Here is a 19754-nt window from a genome sequence, read left to right on the forward strand (position 1 = left end):
AAGAAACACAGCTACATTCTAACGGTTGCATTCATCTTCTCAGACAAAGACTTCATTTATTTAATGTAATTAAGGCATTAATAATTTTGGGTCAAACTCACTAATTCTGCACATTTAAGGACTCCATAAGGGTAATAGCCTTGACTGGCGGCATTATATTTTCAGGTTTTCTGTCTTTTTGTCCCAGAAATCCTTCAAAGGGAGATCTTCATATGTATTTATCTAATTAGACTCAAGGATGAACTGATTAATGTTTAATGACAGGTCAGAGGTCATGTAGTACAATAATCCATATGCTAATTATGTCAATTCACACAAGTGTCTATTTAAATAAAATTATAATATTCAAAAGGTCAAAGGTCACCATTATGTCATTACAATGTTCAGAAGTATTATCTCTCAATTTTACACACTTTGTTGTTGGAGTGAGAGGGAAATATTGAGGATACTTCACATTTAGCTGGGTCCTGAAGTGGTGACAATTATCAGGTGTACCCATCTGTAAACTGTGGTAGATAGATCCTTTGTGGTCGCCGAAGACACGAGTAGCTTGTGCATGTGGAGACGTCCCAGCACTTTGGTTTGTTTGTTTTTTACTCCTCATGAACACTAACAGACATATAGCAGTAGTCCACCACAAGCTCATTGGCCCTGCTGGTGTGGAGCTTCAAGTGATTGTCGTTCCACTATTTGATTAAGCCCAAGTACTCCTCCTGAGTGTTTCAAGCTATTGCATAGCTGTATATTGTTGGAATTACCCACGTCATGGAAAGCAACATTAACGTTCTTTTATCAGATGTCGGCACTCCCTTTTCTTTAGCATTTTTGTTAAGTTTACGGAATCTTCACTCTAATAGTATTTTCTTAAATTTTGGTTCAGAATTTCAAGGCATCACTTGACTTTAGGATGATCATGATGATCAGCAAAGATGTGACTGTATGCTGATGCTCCCTCACTAACACACAGACACCAGAGGCATCCTCTTTCCTCTTGGGTCCACTAGCTCAGCCATGGCACCAGTCGTACATGGAAACTTACAAAGGGTGGTGAATTTCCTTCTGACTCTTTCAAAGCTCCAGTGAACTTTCTGCTTCCAGCGAACATGGAGGTTCTGACAGCAGTTGCTCATGGCTGGTTAGGTCTGACTACCAGCTGAGTATCCCTGCTATACCAAGTGGTGGTCATTCTGTCACACTGCCTCTCTGGCAGGTGTCTCCTTACATCTTGCATCACACAGTCATCCCCACAAGGCCTTCAGAGGTTGTCCTCTGATGCTTTTTTCTTTCATTATTTGCTTGAAGGGTTGGAGCAAGCTGTGTTTGGGTCTACAGAATTGAACTTTCTTCAAAGTCTACTAGATACCATATATAATATGAGTCTGGATAGACAGCATGTGAGCTGAGACTTTGAATGGTGGACAGAGGTATGTAAATTCAAGGAAATAATTCTGTTTTAGTTTTTATCATCATATAGGGATTGATTCAAAGTATCTCAAAACATTTAAATTATGGGGCAGGCAGCTATGACATCTTATATGTTCATGATTATAAATTCTACTTTGCATTGGTGCTGCATTTAGGGGAAAAGCAAATATAAACAGAGTAACTCTGACGTCAATGTGGTTTGTCTGGTATAATGGAGGTGACACAGAGTAGGTTTGACATCTAGATGGCTCTGTCCTAATGGGTTGGTTTTAAACATCAGCTGCCTGTTGCACTTTGAAAGGCATCAAACATCAACTTCTAAACAAAGTTGGATAGTTTTCATTCTTATTCTCTTTTCATTGCTTGCTAGAAAGTGACTGCAGTGGAATTTAGATGTGGAATTACATGGAGAACAAATATCAGTCACCCTACACTGTTTTGTGCTGGTTTCTGACCTACCAACAAAACATCCTCTACTATAATGGCAATATACCTGTACATTGGTATGGGTGGTTTTTATTCACAACACTAAGGTATTCTTTCTCCATCCATTTTGAGAAGCTGTTTCCTTTCCTAAATTTCATTTTAGCTAGCAAAAGTAGATAAAGAAATATTCTATCAAAAGTGAATGCTCATTTGTGTTCATTGTTGTGTAGTGAGGTATGGGCCACAGGATATAGGAGTTGCATACTGTGATACACAGCAGAGAGGAAACATTAGTCATTTGATAAATGAGGCTGCTTGAATTTTTAGTGGCACCCTCTGTCTGTGTTCTCTGCTTTTCTGTGGCAAATAATTTTGGCAGTTAAGCAATGATTTCCCTTACACAGCAGAAGCAAGTGTTCACATCATTACCCTCTCTTCATAAACCTTCTTGGGCCTCTGTTTATTAGTGATGGGGAGGAGAGGTGTGCTTAGAGCACATATGTCATAGTCAAAGCCCGCGGGCGAAATCTGGCCCGTGACAAATTATTTATGGCCCGCCGGATGATTTTTAATTACTAATAGAACCAGGCCGCAGGCCACATCAGCCCACTGGTGTTTTGCACGCAAAAAAACTACATTCCCCACAATGCAACAGTAGCAGAAGTAGTGCAACAAGCGGGCTATGGTTTCATTGTTTATCAACAGTCAGAGTGGTGTTTGAATTTAGTTACTCCCCTCCTCAAAAATGGCTAACAGCATGGTGGATGCTGAGAGCAGGGGGTTTCAAGCCAGGTGGGAGTCAGAGTGTGTGTTCAAACAGGTAAAGGTAAACCTGTGTGTCTTCTGCTGAGTTTGCACGGCTCATCCCCGACACAGTGTTCCAGCTGCGCATCTAAACTGCTCGGACGCCCTCTATCTTTAGTTGCACATACGTGTGTGAACAGTTGTTCTCTCTGATGACGCTGAACAAAACATCAGACAGGAGCCGTCTGACTAATAAACACCTTCACTCCATCCTGAGGGTTTCCTCAGCTCAGAGCCTGACATTGATGAGACAGCATCAAATATCAGGTTGAGCCACAGATAATTGAGCATCACAGAGCAGTAACGCAGTTTCAGTTTTGAATTCAGTCTTGTATATTTGTTTCTACAAGATGTGATGTCTTTTTGAAGGAAGTATTGTTTTGTCTGTGTGCCATAGATTTTTGCATTTTATTTTATTTATTTTTATTTATTTCAATTAAAGAAACTCAGGGAAAATTGCAGATAAGAGCCATGAGAAAGAATACAACTGATTTGATTTTTTTTTTTTAATTTTGCTATTTGAAAGCAGTGATTGGTAGAATCATAGAGCAGCACAATATTTTTTTTTAACATTTTTTAAATTTTGTTGCGCATGCACAATACTATTATTGTTCATGCAATAATACACACACAATAATATACAGTATTTTTAGTTTATAATGCTTGCAATTTCATTTATGCATTTATCTTAATATTATGGAACATATTTTGTTTTTGAAGGACATTTACTTGTCTGCTATTTGCCTGTTCAAAAGGTTTCCCCTTGAAGTTACTGACAGGTCCATGAGAAAATATTGCTTTATTTATTTAATCATTAAACAGTATACACTGTGTTAGCTCTTCGTTCAATAGGCTATGTTCAACTTTGAACCAGTCGGGCCCTGTTCCTGTTCATATTGCTGAATTTTAATATATATAATAAAGTGAGGGCAGCATGGTGGCGCAGTGGTTAGTGCTGTCGCCTCACAACACGACGGGTCTGGGTTCGAGTCCCGCTCAGTGCAGAGTTCGCATACTCTACCCATGTCCGCGTGGGTTCTCTCCGGGTTCTCCGGCTTCCTCCCACCTCCAAATGCATGCGCTTCAGGCTGATTGGCTGGTCCTAATTGCCCGTAGGAGTGAGTGTGTGTGTGTGTGTTTGTATGTCTTTGTATGTGGCTCCGCGGTGCACTGGCGTCGTGCCCGGGGTGTCTCCCGCCTCATGCCCTATGCCAGCTGGGATAGGCTCCAGCTCCCTGTGACTCGCTACGGCGGATGCAGCGGCAGTACATGAAGATGAATGAATAATAAAGTGAATCTTTCTAGGTTTCGTTAAGTAATTGCATTATTCACTGCTTTAGAGAAAAAACATCAAACTCCAAAATGTCTCATCTGTATACTGATGGGATAACACTTGAGATTGGCCAGTTGAATAACTACAGTCATCTGGGACAGTCGTCATTTAGTTTCCCAGTGAAGCTTACTCTGACCCTAATGCTTAAAGTTAGACAACCAAACGTTTGGAAAATCCTTAAGTGGGAAAGAAATGTAGAAAATAGACAGCAGAGTGCCAAAATTTTACACACCAGGATGTGTTTTTCTTTTTCAAAATGCTTGGTTTATCTTGCTTTTTTGTCACACTGCAAGTTCCCTAGACTGTATAGTCAGAATGAAAAAATTGCATCAGTTGTTTGAGGGTGTTGGACACCAACAGACTGAACAGCCTGTTCTGCTGAACTGGTGACATTGAGTAAAGTTGGACTCTCTGACGGGGGTGATAGAAATGAGGACACTGTCCAAGTTGAGGGTCATCTTGAACAATGAGTACCACCCACTGTGCAGTACATTGATTGGACACAGGAGTTCTCTCAGTTGTAGGAGAACCTTTCCTAAATGCACTACTGAGTGCCGTAGGAAATCTTTTTCCGCCTGTGGCCATCAAACTGTACAACTCCTCATTCTGACAGTCAGACAGTGAGAGGAGGGAGGGAAGGAAGGCAGACAATACTGTACATACCTGTAAATAATTTTAGACTCTTTTGTTTATTCTGTTATTCATTCCAAGTTTTTTCTCTGTATTCTGGTAGTTTCCCTTGCTCTGATATTTTCTCTTGTACTTTCTGGAGTGATGTAAACGTATGTAAAGAATTTAACCCCTTGGGGATCAATAAGGTATACTGATTCTTACTCTGTTAGTTGGACCATCTGATTTTATCCTGTTCTGCTGTCATGTGCGTTAATTTCATGTGCAAATTCTATCTTATGTGATATCAGTGCAAAGGATAGCATGAGGACTGATGTTTTTTTTTCTTTGAAACCCATAAAACCAAGTAGGTTTCGTTGAGATTTTGACATTTTTTTCTTGTTAGTCTTGACATTTTCAATTTTGTGTTATTATACTGTATGTTATTGTAGAAGGCTCTGAGGCTCTGACCATTCTATATATGAGCCATTTTTGAATATATAAAGCAATAATAAATACATATCAAATGATGTTCTAGAATCTAGTCTAATCCTACCTTGATTCCAGTTGGTAGGAATTGATTCACACTGGTTAATTTGTTTGTCAATCAAGACATTTTACATACATATATGAAAAGACAATTCAGACACTAGTATTCTAATGTAAAACCTGCAGCAACTGTGAGATCAGTAGAAGCTATTCTGAAAGCCGTTTTTGATTACTTCCAGGTGATGACAGCTCATGGATTAAGGCAACTCTCTGGAAATGTAAGCAGCTGTATACGTCATACAACATGATTACGTTCTATACCTCAGTTGAAGTGGCTCCTCCACTAAAGCACACATAGCACAAATCATTCAGATTGTGCGGTGTTCTGTTTTTTTCCTTGTGTTCCAGGATGGTGCAAAGATGGAGACTCTAAAGGGAGAGAAGGGAGATCAGGTGACTGTTCTGCTCAACATTATTTCTCAACCAACAGCATTACTATCCAACATTTCATGGCACAGAACAGCAAATCTTTCAGTTGTTTATGTCATGTCGGCAAAAGCGGCATTGACATTCTATTTCAGAATGAGCAATTAGAGGTGAACGTTGGCTTTGTGCTCTGCAAAGATGGAGTATAAAATATAATTACTGTTTGGACCTAAAAGCTGTTGATCCACACAAGCAACATGGGTTTCAAAGGCTACCAACACAACTATTGACTGAATACTGTCACTAAATTAAAAAGAAAAAATATTGTATATGAATTACATATACAATATATGAATTTGTTTACAGGACTCCAGTGAACGAAAACGTAATCAAGGCTATTGCTAAAAAATGCTCATCATTTGTTCATGATGTAAAAAATTGGTATGGAGTAATAAAATGTGAATATATAGCATCTCAGAGGGAAGATTTTTCTTTTTCGAAGAAGTTTCAGCTTTGATTTTACTCACATTCTCAGAACAGAGAGTCAAACTTGGCAAAGAAAGCATTTGGTGTTCGTAACCTTCACACAATATGAAAGTCGACTTCATGAAGGTCCTTTCAAAAACCTTACCCCAGTCAGCAAGAGAAATGGCGTGCTCAACTTTTTTTTCTTCACATCTTAGAAATGATGGTTGTCTGTCTTCTTTACTTTCTACAGGGAGAGAGAGGAGTTCAAGGACTACAGGGCTTCAAGGTAGCTTCCTCATGACTAAGCACTCATACAAAAGTTTCATTATCCACCACTGGCAAAATAATCCTTAAATACATTATTTTTGTCGATGCAGTCTTCAGTTTTGTTTCCCTTCTCAGCATCTAGCAGTAGTGTTCATGATGTGATAGGGTTGTTTAGGGTTTAAAGAACATTTTCTTAGACATGCAAGTCTTAAACTAAACTATGGACATGCAACAAATGGTAACAGCACCTTATGCCTTTCCTGCAAGTCATTGGAGCCAAAGCTCTTTCACATCTTTCAATGAGATATCATTAAATACACTGCATACATAATATATTCTGTAAGCCTTTTCTTTGTAGCATGCAAATTAGTTTATATGTTTGTTGTTGTTCAGCCGTCCTTTTCAGCTCTCATACCTCTCATTGTTGTAACAGGGAAATACAGGACCCCCAGGAGTAAAGGGAGAACAAGGACCCGAGGTAAATATGTTTTGTTATTTACTGTACGCCCTGCTTACAGTGCCAGCTAGAATCCTGCTGAGTACAATCAACGGTAAGATAAAAGCTGTAGAGTTGGATCTCATCAGCAATATTTTACATGATTTGTTTGAATTAGTTTAAGTTGTACAAAATGTTCTGTAACCTTCATTGTAATGCAAATGCTGATGGATCTCAGACATGGAAAAGCAAATATAAAGTATGCATCCAAGACACTGAAGCTACTCCTTTCTCTGTTGGTAACAGTGTAATCTCAGTTTCCATAGTAATATTGTTCGGCTCATTCAAATATATATATATATATATATATATATATTCAAATATATATATATATATATATATATATATATATATATATATATATATATATTTGAATGAGCCGAATATATATATATATATATATATATATATATATATATATATATATATATATATATATTTGAATGAGCCGAACAATATTACTATGGAAACTGAGATTACACTGTTACTATAGACTATAAGACTATAATGAGACAGAAGGGGGTGTATAAGCAGCTGATCTAGCAGCATCAACGGAATATAAGCTTCCATTTGAAATTCCACATGCATGCAAACCTACTGTAACTTTCTTGAAATGAGCCATGTGTTATTATGAAAGCAGCAGTGGCAGCACTTAAAAAAGCTCAAGCATTTCTGTCTCAGGGAAAGGGAGAAAATGGCCTGTAGCATTGGTTTTCTTTTGTGTTAACAGGGGAAGCAGGGCCTGCCTGGACTCCAAGGACTCCCAGGCAAGCCTGTACGTATATTGGCACTAGTCATGATCACTTCATGTGAAGATCTTCTTTCTCTCATTTCCTTTTCTATCACCTTGCCACATCCTCTACTTCGTAAGTCATTAATCAAAGTGAAGAGATATGTGTCAAAAGGCATAGGTAGAAAGGAAGATTGCAGAAAAGTCCAGACTTTTTACACAGATGATCAGTAATCAAATTTAAGAATTAATTAGTGGAAAAGGGAAAAATCTCAGTGCTTTATGCCAGTAACAGAGGCAGAGGCCCAATCTGTTCTCCACACCTGCTTCAGTAATGAGCATCTGTCTTTACTCAAAAGCAGGGAGGGAAAAGAGGCATTTCATAAATCCTGGCTAAGGCAAACTGTGCTGGAACACAGCAGCCCACTGAAGCAGTGAGGAGGGGGAGATAAATGTGTGCGAGGAGATGAAGGCCTGGTGATAGATGTGTCTCTATTAACCACTATTTACAGGGCTCACCAGGAGCGGGAGGGGTGCCTGGGAAAGATGGCCTGAAAGGAGAGAAGGTTGGTAAACTTCATATCAAGCTCCCACCTCAAAGAAAAACATCTGTGACTTTATCTCGGGTTGATAACGCGAGTTGTTTCTTTGAGTTACAATTAAAACATTTTGCCCTTCAGGCCATTCTCAATCATGTTGGAATGCTTTTTTTTTTCCACACCTTTTCATTCATCTGAATTCTCTATTATGTGTGTATCCATTTCTTGCAGTAGAATTAATTTCAAATGCATTCCTGAAAATAGTCATATTCACGCCGTCGTTTATTTTGTCACTTTGTCAGTACTCGAGATGTACAACCCATTGTAGTGTAGTTGTTGTTACACTGTACAGCAGAAAAAATAAACTGTAAGTGCTGTAGCTGCCGACATCAGTCATATTTAGAGCCACCATTGTTCTCTTTGCTGTGCGGATGCCAACGGTAGTTTTGCTTGTATGTACATGTAGTGTTGTATGTCTCCATATATGAAAAGAACAGCTGTATGCTCATTACTGTATGTAGCTGAAGCCAATATTATTCACTTAGTGTTAAAACTGGATCCTACTGCAACTATAGATACACCAAAGTATTCTGGCTGACAGCACATCTAAAACATTATAATTGTTTTAAAAAATTTTATATCCACATAACAACAAGGCAAAGTGTCATGCTTTGGGGAGGTTTTTGTTTTTAAGTTATTTGTTCATAAACTGCTGATCAACGTGCAGTTTCGGTCAAATGTTTTTACAAAACTGTGACAATTCATTTAGCAGGTTTTGGAGTTTCAGTCAAGAGTTGGAAACACAGCAAACAAAAGAGTGATAGTATGGCTCAAAACCCATTGATTTAGACTGGCTATTATGTTTAGTATTTGTATTTCTTAGCACATTATTTTACTCTCAGTCATTATCAATTTAATTTGAATTCTATTTTAAGACAAGTAAAATGCCGTTACTTTATTGTTGTGTTTTCTTCACATTATCTTTATTGCTCGTGTTGTACCATATTATTCTTCTATTTGTAGCTGAACTACTCATCTTTTATTGTTGTTTTAGTCTTTTAATGCTGGACTTTAATTTCTACATGTTTTCTAAACTTCTTTTTTTTAATCAATCACTTGTAAAGTTATTTAAATGGCCTGGAAATTGTTTGAAAGGTTCCATTATAAATGGAACCTTTCAAACAAATCTTATTGCTTGATATCCATAGAGTCACACTACTATAATAATAATAATAATAATAATAATAATAATAATAATAATAATAATAATAATAATAATAATAATAATAATAATAATAATAATAATAATAACTTTATTTATATAGCACCTTTAAAAACAAAAGTTTACAAAGTGCTTTGACAAACAAGGCAAAAGCAGGATACATATGGCAACAAAGAGCCAAAACAGTGAGGCCAAATAAATGCAGGACAAAATTAAGCTAAAATTGAGGTAAAATTAAGCAAAACACACCAGAGCAAGAATTAAGACAGAATGGCAAAAGAGATAAGAACAATAAAAGTAATAAAACTATTCTTTTATTTTTAGTACTTAGAAACAAAAGAATAGAAGGATAAAAAGACAACATTGCATAATGACAAAAATAAATTAAAATAAAAGTAAAAGACAAAAATCACATAAAGGCAAGTCTATAAAAATGGGTTTTAAGAAGTGATTTAAAAGATGTCACTGATTCTACACGCCTTAACTCCTCCGGCAGGTCGTTCCAAAGTCGAGGGGCCCGGATGGAAAAGGCACGGTCGCCTTTAGATTTAAGCCTCGACTTTGGAATCGACAGGAGGGACCCACCCAAGGATCTAATGCTGCGTACTGGCTCGTATGGGGTCAACATTTTCGCTATGTAACTCGGGGACAGACCCAGACGGGCTTTAAAAGTGATCTGCAAAATCGTAAAATCAATTCTAAAATGCACAGGGAGCCAATGGAGGGAAGCCAGGATTGGGGTAATGTGATGTCGTCACTACTATTCCTATTGTCACTGAAGACAATGACACTGAGGCTCTGAAAGTGCAAAATGCAATTATTTATAAATATTGATTTTAAAACTGTTTGAATGAGCCATACCCCTGACTAGAGTCACCAATATTTCAGGCAGGAAGCAGAAAGACAACACACTTAGTGAAGAGATAAACATGGTCCACTAATACTCAATAATGCATTTACTAAAAAATGATGTTATTATTTGTTCATATTAATTTGCTAAATGATCCTGGTACGTGGTGCCTGCCAGCTTTTTGTCAGATATCACCTACAAATCAAATTACATTTTCCATCCTTCATTCGGTATCTGACCACTCTCTGTCTTCCTGTCTGAAGGGGGACTCTGGTGGTGTTGTAGGACCACAGGGACCTCCAGGTCCTAAGGGTGAGCCCGGAGAACCTGGAGGATATGTGGTGGGTATCATATTGAGTATTTCTTCCAAAAATAAAATCTTTTTTGTGTACATTTGTAAAACAATTGAGGAGAATTCAGGCTTACCAAGCAAAACACCTGCAAACAGCTGGAAACACAGCAGATAAGTTACATGATATCTCCCCCAGCTGTGTAGTTGCCATAACATTATAGAGATGCAATGCCATTAAGTCATCCACCACAGAATAACCCTCATGATGGGCAATCACCTGTCCTCACATTATGGAGCTTACATCTGTTGAAACACTCTGTTATGGGCACAGCTTTGCATATAGAAATGTTCATTACACCAGCACCACAAAGGCATTGTATGTGCTACCAAGACCTCAGTCCCGGTTTACAACACTTGCACTCCTCAATCATTGCTGAGTGCACTATGGCTTTCAACAATCATGTTTGTTTGTGTGTGGAAACGCTGAACTGAACATTAAGGCCGGCAGCAGGCCCCACTCATCAAGCAGGGGCCAGTGTGTCCCGTTGAGTAAAGTAATAAGAGGAACATTGCGCTCAGGCACACATGTTTAAACCTCTTTAATGTACTCAAGCACAGTAAAAATAGGACTGGAAAAGAGGCTGCACGTTTGTGTGTCTCAAGGGGAGATGTTTGCCACAGCCAAATGTCAAAAGGCTTAACTAAAGAGAGGCGTCTATTGTTGCTTGGATTCTGTTCTAGTATTTTAAGAATGGCATTCCTGTCTAATGGCATTGTAGGAAAATTAACTCCCACCATTTTATGGGTGCAAACTAATAAACAATGCAGATGGTCAGAGCGTCTTTAATGAGTCAGCCTGCTAAAGCAGTTAATGTCACTGTATTGATTTTGCCTTTAAGTGAATAATGAGGCATTTACTCTTTTGACTTTTATTCTTTTCATGGATTTGCAGTCTCTCCCTCTCCGTGGTTGTGTTTTAAGGGGTTTGTTTGCATAATGTCTAATTTAACTGTTTATTTCTCTGAAGAAAACGCTTTCCCAAGATCACATTCTTCATCTCAAAAAGTACTGCTCCTCCAAAAAAGTTTTTAATTTGAGTCAATTTGAATTTGTGCACTTCTGCTTAGAACTGTATTGCTGTGTTAGGACAAATCCAAGTTCTGCACAGCTAATTTACATTGTGCAATGTAGGACTTGTAACACTAATACGTGCTGACTACAGAAATCAATGTCTCATCTAAACTGTACAGTAAATAATTCCCCCATTCTCCTTCAATTGCAGTCAAGGTTTTTCTCTGCAGTATGGTATTATCAGTGTGATCCTGCATATAAAAAGCATGAAATCAGCTTTTTGGCCAGTGAATTTATTTTGTTCTTCCTGCTGTTTTGTAGGGCGATGGGATAACTCTGGGTAGAGGGTCTCGTGGGCCCAAGGTAGGAAACAATGTGGTCACCAACACAACTATCTTTACAGCCCCTTTTTTGTTACCTTCAGCAGATAGATCATTGGTATTCATGGTTTGTGGTTCATGTTATTTGAACGTGATTGATGTTGAATGGGATGTTTTTGCATCATTAATCTATTACCAATCTACTATTGATGAAACTGGTGGGTTAGGGTTAAAAAATAACTAATCTTGTGCCTTGAACATGTAGTTGTGTTTCTTATCCTTGAAGCCACTTAAGATGGAGGGAAACTCAATCTCTATACCCCATGAGTGCATCATGATCAATCATACCATGAAACACCTCTGACTGTTATGTTGTGTTCATGAAAGGGTGAGAGAGGTATTCCAGGATTGCCTGGAGATCATGGTGAAAAAGGTGATCCTGGACAGAGTGTGATTGGCTCTCCTGTGAGTACCACTTGTTCTGATTGTTCTATCCCATCACTGAACATTGTACCATATTCAGATCCTTGTCTTTAAATGTTGGAATAAATTAATTTTCTTCAAGTGAAGATCAATATTCATCAGATACACTTTTTGATGATCTTTAATGTGGGGTCTTGACATTTTGAATTCTGCCCATATCATATAAGCTCAATACTGATAGTTTGAACCTACAGATTTGATTGTGAGTGAGTCTGCTTTCATTTTTGAGACACAAGATTGCTGAAGACAGAGAATCAATAGTGCAAAAGGTGTCTAACACAATTCCTTTATTGGATCCTGGGGGCTAGAGGGCAGATGGTGTTAACAAGATGTATGATGTGTTCTTAGGGCCCCACGGGACCCCCCGGAAAGCCAGGAATTGAGGTGTGTGAAAATTTCTGTGTGCAAAATACAGTTATCATTTTCAAGTAACATTTGATTGATTCTCAGCTCATTAACGCTGTCTCCAGCGGTCTAACAAGAAATTTACTATACAAATAACACTCCTGTGCATTTAATGGTTGTTAGCTGATTGTATTGTGTAAAACTGTAAAAAAAATCATTAGAACATTTGGTTCTTTTCAGGGCCCTCGAGGACCTCCAGGTTTATCTGGTCCTCCTGGAGCTGCAGGAAGAGAGGTGAGGGATATCACTTTGCTTATTCACTGCTTTTTGCAACTACACATAAAAGATGGCTACAAGCACAAAATAATGACAGCATCCAAGTGTGGATGTACAAGTACGATATATATCACAGGTGCTGGGCACAGATCCCCACCAGCTGAGCCTTTAATGTCTGCTTAATGTCCAGGAGGAATTTTTTTGCACATATATTTGTATTTTACTCCTTTCTGCTTCTTAATTAAAGGGGCCCCCTGGTAGACCAGGCACCCCAGGACCTGCTGGACCCCCAGGTGAACCAGTAAGTACAAAAATCTTTTAGGATTTGTGCTGTTCAGCTTCACTGATCTGCATTGAGTAGTGAGCTCAACGTGAAACTCACTCGTCAGGTCCAGTTTTGAAATAATTAGCCACCCTCTCTTTCAAGAAATTGTTGCAGCAAATCGTCAGCGCCCTGCTGTTGGAACATGTTTTTATGTCTTTCTTGTTTTTCTGTGGTTTTCAAGTAAGACACAGACAGCATAGTTCCGGAGTGAGACGGCGCCAAATGCTCTTGATGCAGCAGCTGTTGCATCAAAGCCTTGCAAATTTAACATTTTAACCTATTTATATTCATGTGCTGTAAAGACCCAGGAAGCCCATTTATTTCCCATTTTATGGTTTTAAAAAAATACATGAACTGCAATTCAACATGTTTCTCTCAGCATCAGAGAACAACAGTATTGAAGATGTGAGGATTCTGTCTTCTAGCGATAAAGCAATTAAACCATTTCCTCAAGTGTTACAGATAAAACCTTAGAAAGACACACTGAAAAAATGCTGCTATTCTAAATTAATGTCTTGATTTGATGCAATTGACAAGATACAGTTGCACTAAATAAACCATGTCAGAATATTTCCAAAATCTGAAAGATTTTCCAGTTTTGCAGTGATTTCTTTCCCTTTGACTTGACAGACTGCCCTGCCAATCGTTGGAGACATGGGTGCTTTACTCAAGGTATTTCATCTTCATAATTAACAATGCAGTCAGAGACTGCAACATCCCGCGACACCCCTGAATTAAAAATTTTACCCTGAACTACTTTCATAATGGCCGCAGCAATGAATTCTATATTGTACTATCGAGTATGAAATTGACATAGTTTTCCAAAGGTGAATGTGATCATCACATTTTTGTACCTCTGGCTTCCTGAAAATGTTGCTTTTTGTTTTATGATTATATCTCATCAGGTTTTCAGGGATGTGTACCTAAAAAGATATAAAACTGAAGATTTAACCTTGATCTAGTTTTGCCTCCCTGAATATAACGCCTTTTGTTTCGCCTTTCTATCATCTTGTTCCTCAGATATGTGCACAAAATGTACAAAAGTTGAAATTTGACCTTGACCTAGTTTGCTCAAGGTCAAGGTCATCATCCCATTTTCATCTCGGTTTCATCAACGGTTGTGAAGATATTTGGTGGACAGATGGACTCACAAAACACTGACAGTTACAATACATCACCGCTTCGTGGGATGTAATGATAATTGAAACTTTTCGCAAATTATAACATACAGAAGAGTGTCGGAGTTAGTATTTAGAAATGATTAATAGTTGTAAATTTGAAAGGTTACTGTGAAATTGATGCCATATTTTGGAAATTAAAAGCCTTGAGTCCCTCCATCTGGATGACTGAGAGAAGTAGTTGTAGGAAACACGTTTGAACGACCTCACAAGAAATGAAGCCTCGCTCATTCCACACAGATACGGCATACGGTACCTGAGTAGCACCGATGAAGATACAGTATGTTCAACAAAGGTTTCCAGTCATCATATTGAAATACAGTAATACTTACACAATAGTCATGTAAATATTCAGTGTTTCATGTTTCAGGAAATAAAGATTTAAGACTTCACATTGTTTCATCATATCAAAATTAACAGGAAAAAAGTACTTAGTAGTCACAAAGATACCTGTGTATCTAGCAGTTTATAAAAAATTTAAAATAGAATTCATACAAATATTTCTGATGATTTTGGTTTATAAAACAGTTTTGTCTCTAAAACCATAAACTGACATAAAGAAAATTCAGAATTTCATTACAGATCAAATGTATAATTTGTTCCAAAACTTGGAAGTTCTGGAGCAAATTATAAACACCGAAGATTGCAGGTGGGGAGACTTTCAATTCTTCTGTACCTGTTACCTTTAAAAATGAGCATTTTTCATCAAAATGTATGCAAATTACTTGAATACTAATCACCTTATTTCATAAAACCTGTAGGCAATACATCATATTTACAATAAATGTGGTGACATCCCAGTACTAATCACTGACAGGAGCGTATTAACCAGATAACCGTATATCTGTCACCCCTTCCTTTACTGTGGACCTTTTTCTCCATAAGTTAGTCTCGGCTAGCATTCACCTGTCAGAGCTGATTAGTGACACTAATAATTAGCTACAAAAATTGCTGAATATCTTTTTTATCTTTACAATATTGGCATGACAGCAGCACCACTCTCTTTCTGTTTGTTTAATTATAACATTGATGGCAATAATGCATAAACTACATTCCATTTCATATTTCAGGTCTAAGAAGTTCCTATGTCTGCGTGACTTCCTCCCAACAATACAAAAAAAAAATTATAATGTGCAATATAGATGATTGATTGCTTGACTTTTATATGGATTGGAGACTTGTCCAGAGCATACTCTGCCTCCTGTCCAAAGTCATTCTCCCACAACTCTAATCAGGATAAGTGGTACAGAAAATTAATGTGAGAATGAGACAGTTCTGATGAAAATAATGAGATGACAAGTTCTGATCATTTCCATGTACACTCTATTAGTTCCTATGTCCTTCTTACTTAGTTCTGGAAAGGTGCAAAGCCTATATCTTGACCAAATCAGGCATAATCATATTTAATACTCTCACTTAAATGTCACATGCAGTGAGCTTGACAAAGTTCACCGCTTTACCATTTGAGAGACACTCTTGGAGACACTTGGTGGCTCCACTTTATTTCTGCTCTTCAGACATTTAGAGAACACCGTGTGTTAGTTGGGGTCTTGTCCTGGACCCAGGGGATGTGACATATTAAAGGGCAACAATACAGTGTACCAGTTCAGCTTGATGCAATCTTTTCTGTGCAACCATTTTTGCTTCCTGCCTCTCCTGCACTGGCAGAATGCCTGCAGTGTGTGCCAGACGAGGGTCCCTGGGCTTCCTGGGCAGAAGGGAGAGAAGGGCTTCCCTGGAGTGCAAGGAGGAGACGGCATGGTGGGAGAAAAGGTAAAGGCAAATCAGCAGCATGGCACCAATTAGGAACAGACTCTGTAAACATGTTTATCTGACCATGATTATATGTGATTATATTACCATATTAAATAATGTGGGGCGGCATGGTGGCGCGGTGGGTAGCACTCACAGCAAGAAAGTTCAATTCCTTCCTCTGCGGAGTTTGAATATTTCTCCCCATGTGTGTGAGGGTTCTCTCCGGGTTCTCTGGCTTCCTCTCACCTCCAAAAACATGCAGCTTATGTGAATTGGTCACACCAAATTGTCCGTAGATGTGTGTGTGACCTTGAGTGTTTGTCTTTTGTGTGGCCTAGCGATGAGCTTACGTCTTATCCGGGCTGTACCCCACTCGTAGCCAGCTGGGATAGGCTCCAGCAAATCCGTGACCAGCAAGGCAGATGAGTGGCTGTAGATAAGATGATTGTGACAGTCTCATCTGCAAGAAAATGAATAGATGGATTAAATACTCTCAGTGCATATCTGTTCACACCCTTAATTATTGTTACCTCCCACTCTAAAACAGGGGGATCCAGGCATTAGAGGTCCAATGGGTAACCCTGGGAAAGAAGGCCCAAAGGTAGGCAAAGAAAGATCTGACCAAGGTCTGTAATAATGCGTTCATTTAGAGCCAAGTTAATTATTCCATTAAGCATTTCAAAATCATCTTTAAAATAGCGTGGTGTTTAATTCTGTTTATTAGAAAATGTTTTTAATCTAATTATACAGAAATCTATATTGACAATATGTTTCATAAATTGTCTTTTGGATTAACACCAAAAGCCTAACCTGCTGTTTTACATTTCATATTATTCCATGCACTCTTACTGTATGTGTTCCCAGTGGATGTTGTTGCTATGGATACTGTTTTGCACCAGGGTGTAAAGAGCAAGGCAATTTTAAATGCATTTGGTGTGGAAGAGATATTTTCACAGTTAAGCCCATCGGGTTTTTTGTTTTTTTGTTTATTCCTTCATGTGAACAACACTCACTTTTCCCTCCATCACTGGTTGTGCTTCTCTTCAGGGGGTGAAAGGAGAGAGGGGGTTTCCGGGACCCACAGGAGATAAGGGTGATGAGGTGAGTCTGGGAAATGGACAAGTAAATTCAGTCGTTGTTTAACTATGAAGAAGTCATTAAAAATGTCTACCATGTCTGACAACCCATCAAAAGCCATCCACGGTGCTGTTTATGCACCACGCTCTATCTGTTGCACTCTGTGGAGCTCCTTTGTAAAGATCATAGTCTGCCCTGCATGTTTACGTGTACTAATTAATAACCAAGGCACTTTCATTCTAATTAGACAGCAACGCACTCTTTAGAGGAGCTCAGAAGAATTTCATACAGTAGGTCAACATCCAGTAATAAACTGCGAAGGCAGGAGATTTTCATTTTCAGGAACACTTGAAAGACAGTAAAAAAATGTTTTTGAATAAGTGAATAAACATTTTAAATAAGTGAATAAACATTTTAAATAAGTGAATAAACATTTTGTAATCCATTATCTCTACTGTGAAGGTTGCTGCCATGCTGCCTTGAAACTATTCAAGGCAGCACGGCAGCAGTATGGGGAAACAGGTTTTTCAATCCTGGGATCAATGAATATAAAGTCATATTTCATATTTCCTCCAGGGGTCTGCAGGAGTACCAGGCCTTCCTGGTGTGACTGGTCGTACAGGGGGCCCGGTAAGAAGCCTGTCATTGATGTGGTGTGATGTAGAAGATAAAGGTTACTGTTTAATTAAGGAGTGTGCACTGATTAAGTGAGGTTAGTGCTTAAAGCAGATGTTGCTGTGTTTGCAGGGGCTTGTTGGGAGACCGGGGCCAATGGGACAACCAGGAGGAAAAGGAGAAAAAGTAAGTTGTATTACCACTTCAGAAATTTTAATTGTAGCGTCAGTAAGTGCCGATACCCTCCAAAGTTTGTATATATTTGGATCAATGTGTTCACTATATGACTTACTAAAAAGACAGACTTTTCTGTTAATTTGCCTGCAGCACATTCAGATATGTTTAATTTAATATTGTGCCTCAATGCATCTAATAAATAAATTATTTTGACTGGAGTGGGAAATAACTTTTTTGTCTTCTCCCTATTAGTGCAATTGTATTATCTATGCATATATATATATATATATATATATATATATATATATATATATATATATATATATATATATATATATATATATATATATATATATATATATATATTTATTTATTTATTTATTTATTTACATATTTTTATTTATATTTATATTTCCTGAAATATAATAATATAAAAGTAAACTTCATGAAATAAATTCTTCTGATTTGTATTTGTCAGGGAAATGAAGGACCACCAGGCAGACCAGGGCTCCCAGGACCTCCGGTAAGTTCCTCCAGATGCCCATCAAAAGTTTAAAACATGTCACATGTTCTATTTTCTACAAATATATATTATTTTTTTGCATAAATTTCATTAAAAAACAAGGATGCAAATGTTAACATGTCAGTGTTTAAGAATAGGCTTTAATACATTTGTTAAATTTCCTCATGTTTCTTCTTCTTGGATATACAAAGAAATGGCAATTAGATCAATAATGAGCTCTGGGGTTGTTTTTTATTTTAGTGTTCTGTACACAAAAGGGATTGAGAATGCACCGCTGTATCTATATGCAAATTTGCTTTAGTATTTTGTGTTGTGTGAAAATAGCATATGTGTCGCATTTTGTTCCTTATTAACTTTTTATGATCAACCTAATTTAATCAGTTATAAAAACAAACAAACAAATAGACCAAACAAAAACAACACTCTAAAAGTAAGCACTATGAATTTCTGCGATGCCCCCCCATCAGCATTGATTACAGCAGTAATCAGCCTCTGGCACAGCCTCTGGATGTCGTGAGGTCCTGGGCAGTTTGTCAATGTTTCTCTGGCTGCATAATGCTAATGTTGGTGAATTTTTGTCGAGTGGTGGGCTTTGACCCAAAGACTCGTCTGGTGGACTGTCCTTCCCTCAGCATCCCAATACCAATATGCAGGTCCTGTCCAGCTGCAGAATTCTTGACAATGTAATGTTTCTCAGCTGTCTTATTGCTTGTTTGTAGAGATGGCATGAATGGAGACATTATTTGAGGTTACTTAAATGGGAAGCTGTTTTTAAAACAGAAAAACATCTTCTCAAATTGTGCCAAAAAAGTCGTGAGTGGTGATTTTTAAATCCATTAACAGTATCTTTTTGTAAAGTCCAGCAGCTGGGGTGCAAAAAGCATTACAAATATATATTTATAATAAGTGTAGTTGTTGTTATATTGTATATTAGCAGATTAAAAACAATCACTGGGAAAACAACAATGCAGAAATGGGTAGAAATACTTCAGTGAATTGATATAATTCATGATTGAAATTTTCTGAGGTATACCACCAGAAAATGTAGAAAATAAAATGTAATTAGTATTTTAAGCATTCTTCTCTATTTTGTTTTCTGGCCTTCTTTTACATTTATGCCAGCAGAATGAGTTTCAGGTTATGATTGACTTTACATGATTGACTTTAGATGATTGACTTTATTTCATAATACAAAGGACATTTTACATAACGACCTTTCCGTCATTTCTTGAT

At 37.8% G+C, this 19754-nt stretch overlaps 1 protein-coding gene across 2 annotated transcripts in view; it reads left to right on the forward strand.

Annotated features, from left to right (window-relative positions):
* Positions 1-19754, forward strand: part of col19a1 (collagen type XIX alpha 1 chain) — a 97251-nt gene that overhangs the window by 59346 nt on the left and 18151 nt on the right. For both annotated transcript variants that reach the window (XM_068327644.1, XM_068327645.1), the window contains exons 21-39: positions 5326-5364; positions 5495-5539; positions 6231-6266; positions 6681-6725; positions 7474-7518; positions 7986-8039; positions 10348-10425; positions 11769-11810; positions 12155-12232; positions 12599-12634; positions 12836-12889; positions 13119-13172; positions 13827-13868; positions 16043-16147; positions 16677-16730; positions 17177-17230; positions 17783-17836; positions 17954-18007; positions 18477-18521. In XM_068327644.1, coding sequence (XP_068183745.1) covers positions 5326-5364; positions 5495-5539; positions 6231-6266; positions 6681-6725; positions 7474-7518; positions 7986-8039; positions 10348-10425; positions 11769-11810; positions 12155-12232; positions 12599-12634; positions 12836-12889; positions 13119-13172; positions 13827-13868; positions 16043-16147; positions 16677-16730; positions 17177-17230; positions 17783-17836; positions 17954-18007; positions 18477-18521 — 1014 coding nt within the window. The remainder of the gene's footprint in view (positions 1-5325; positions 5365-5494; positions 5540-6230; positions 6267-6680; positions 6726-7473; positions 7519-7985; positions 8040-10347; positions 10426-11768; positions 11811-12154; positions 12233-12598; positions 12635-12835; positions 12890-13118; positions 13173-13826; positions 13869-16042; positions 16148-16676; positions 16731-17176; positions 17231-17782; positions 17837-17953; positions 18008-18476; positions 18522-19754) is intronic.

The sequence above is a fragment of the Antennarius striatus genome, chromosome 11, assembly GCF_040054535.1.
Source record: "Antennarius striatus isolate MH-2024 chromosome 11, ASM4005453v1, whole genome shotgun sequence".
NCBI lineage: Eukaryota > Metazoa > Chordata > Actinopteri > Lophiiformes > Antennariidae > Antennarius > Antennarius striatus.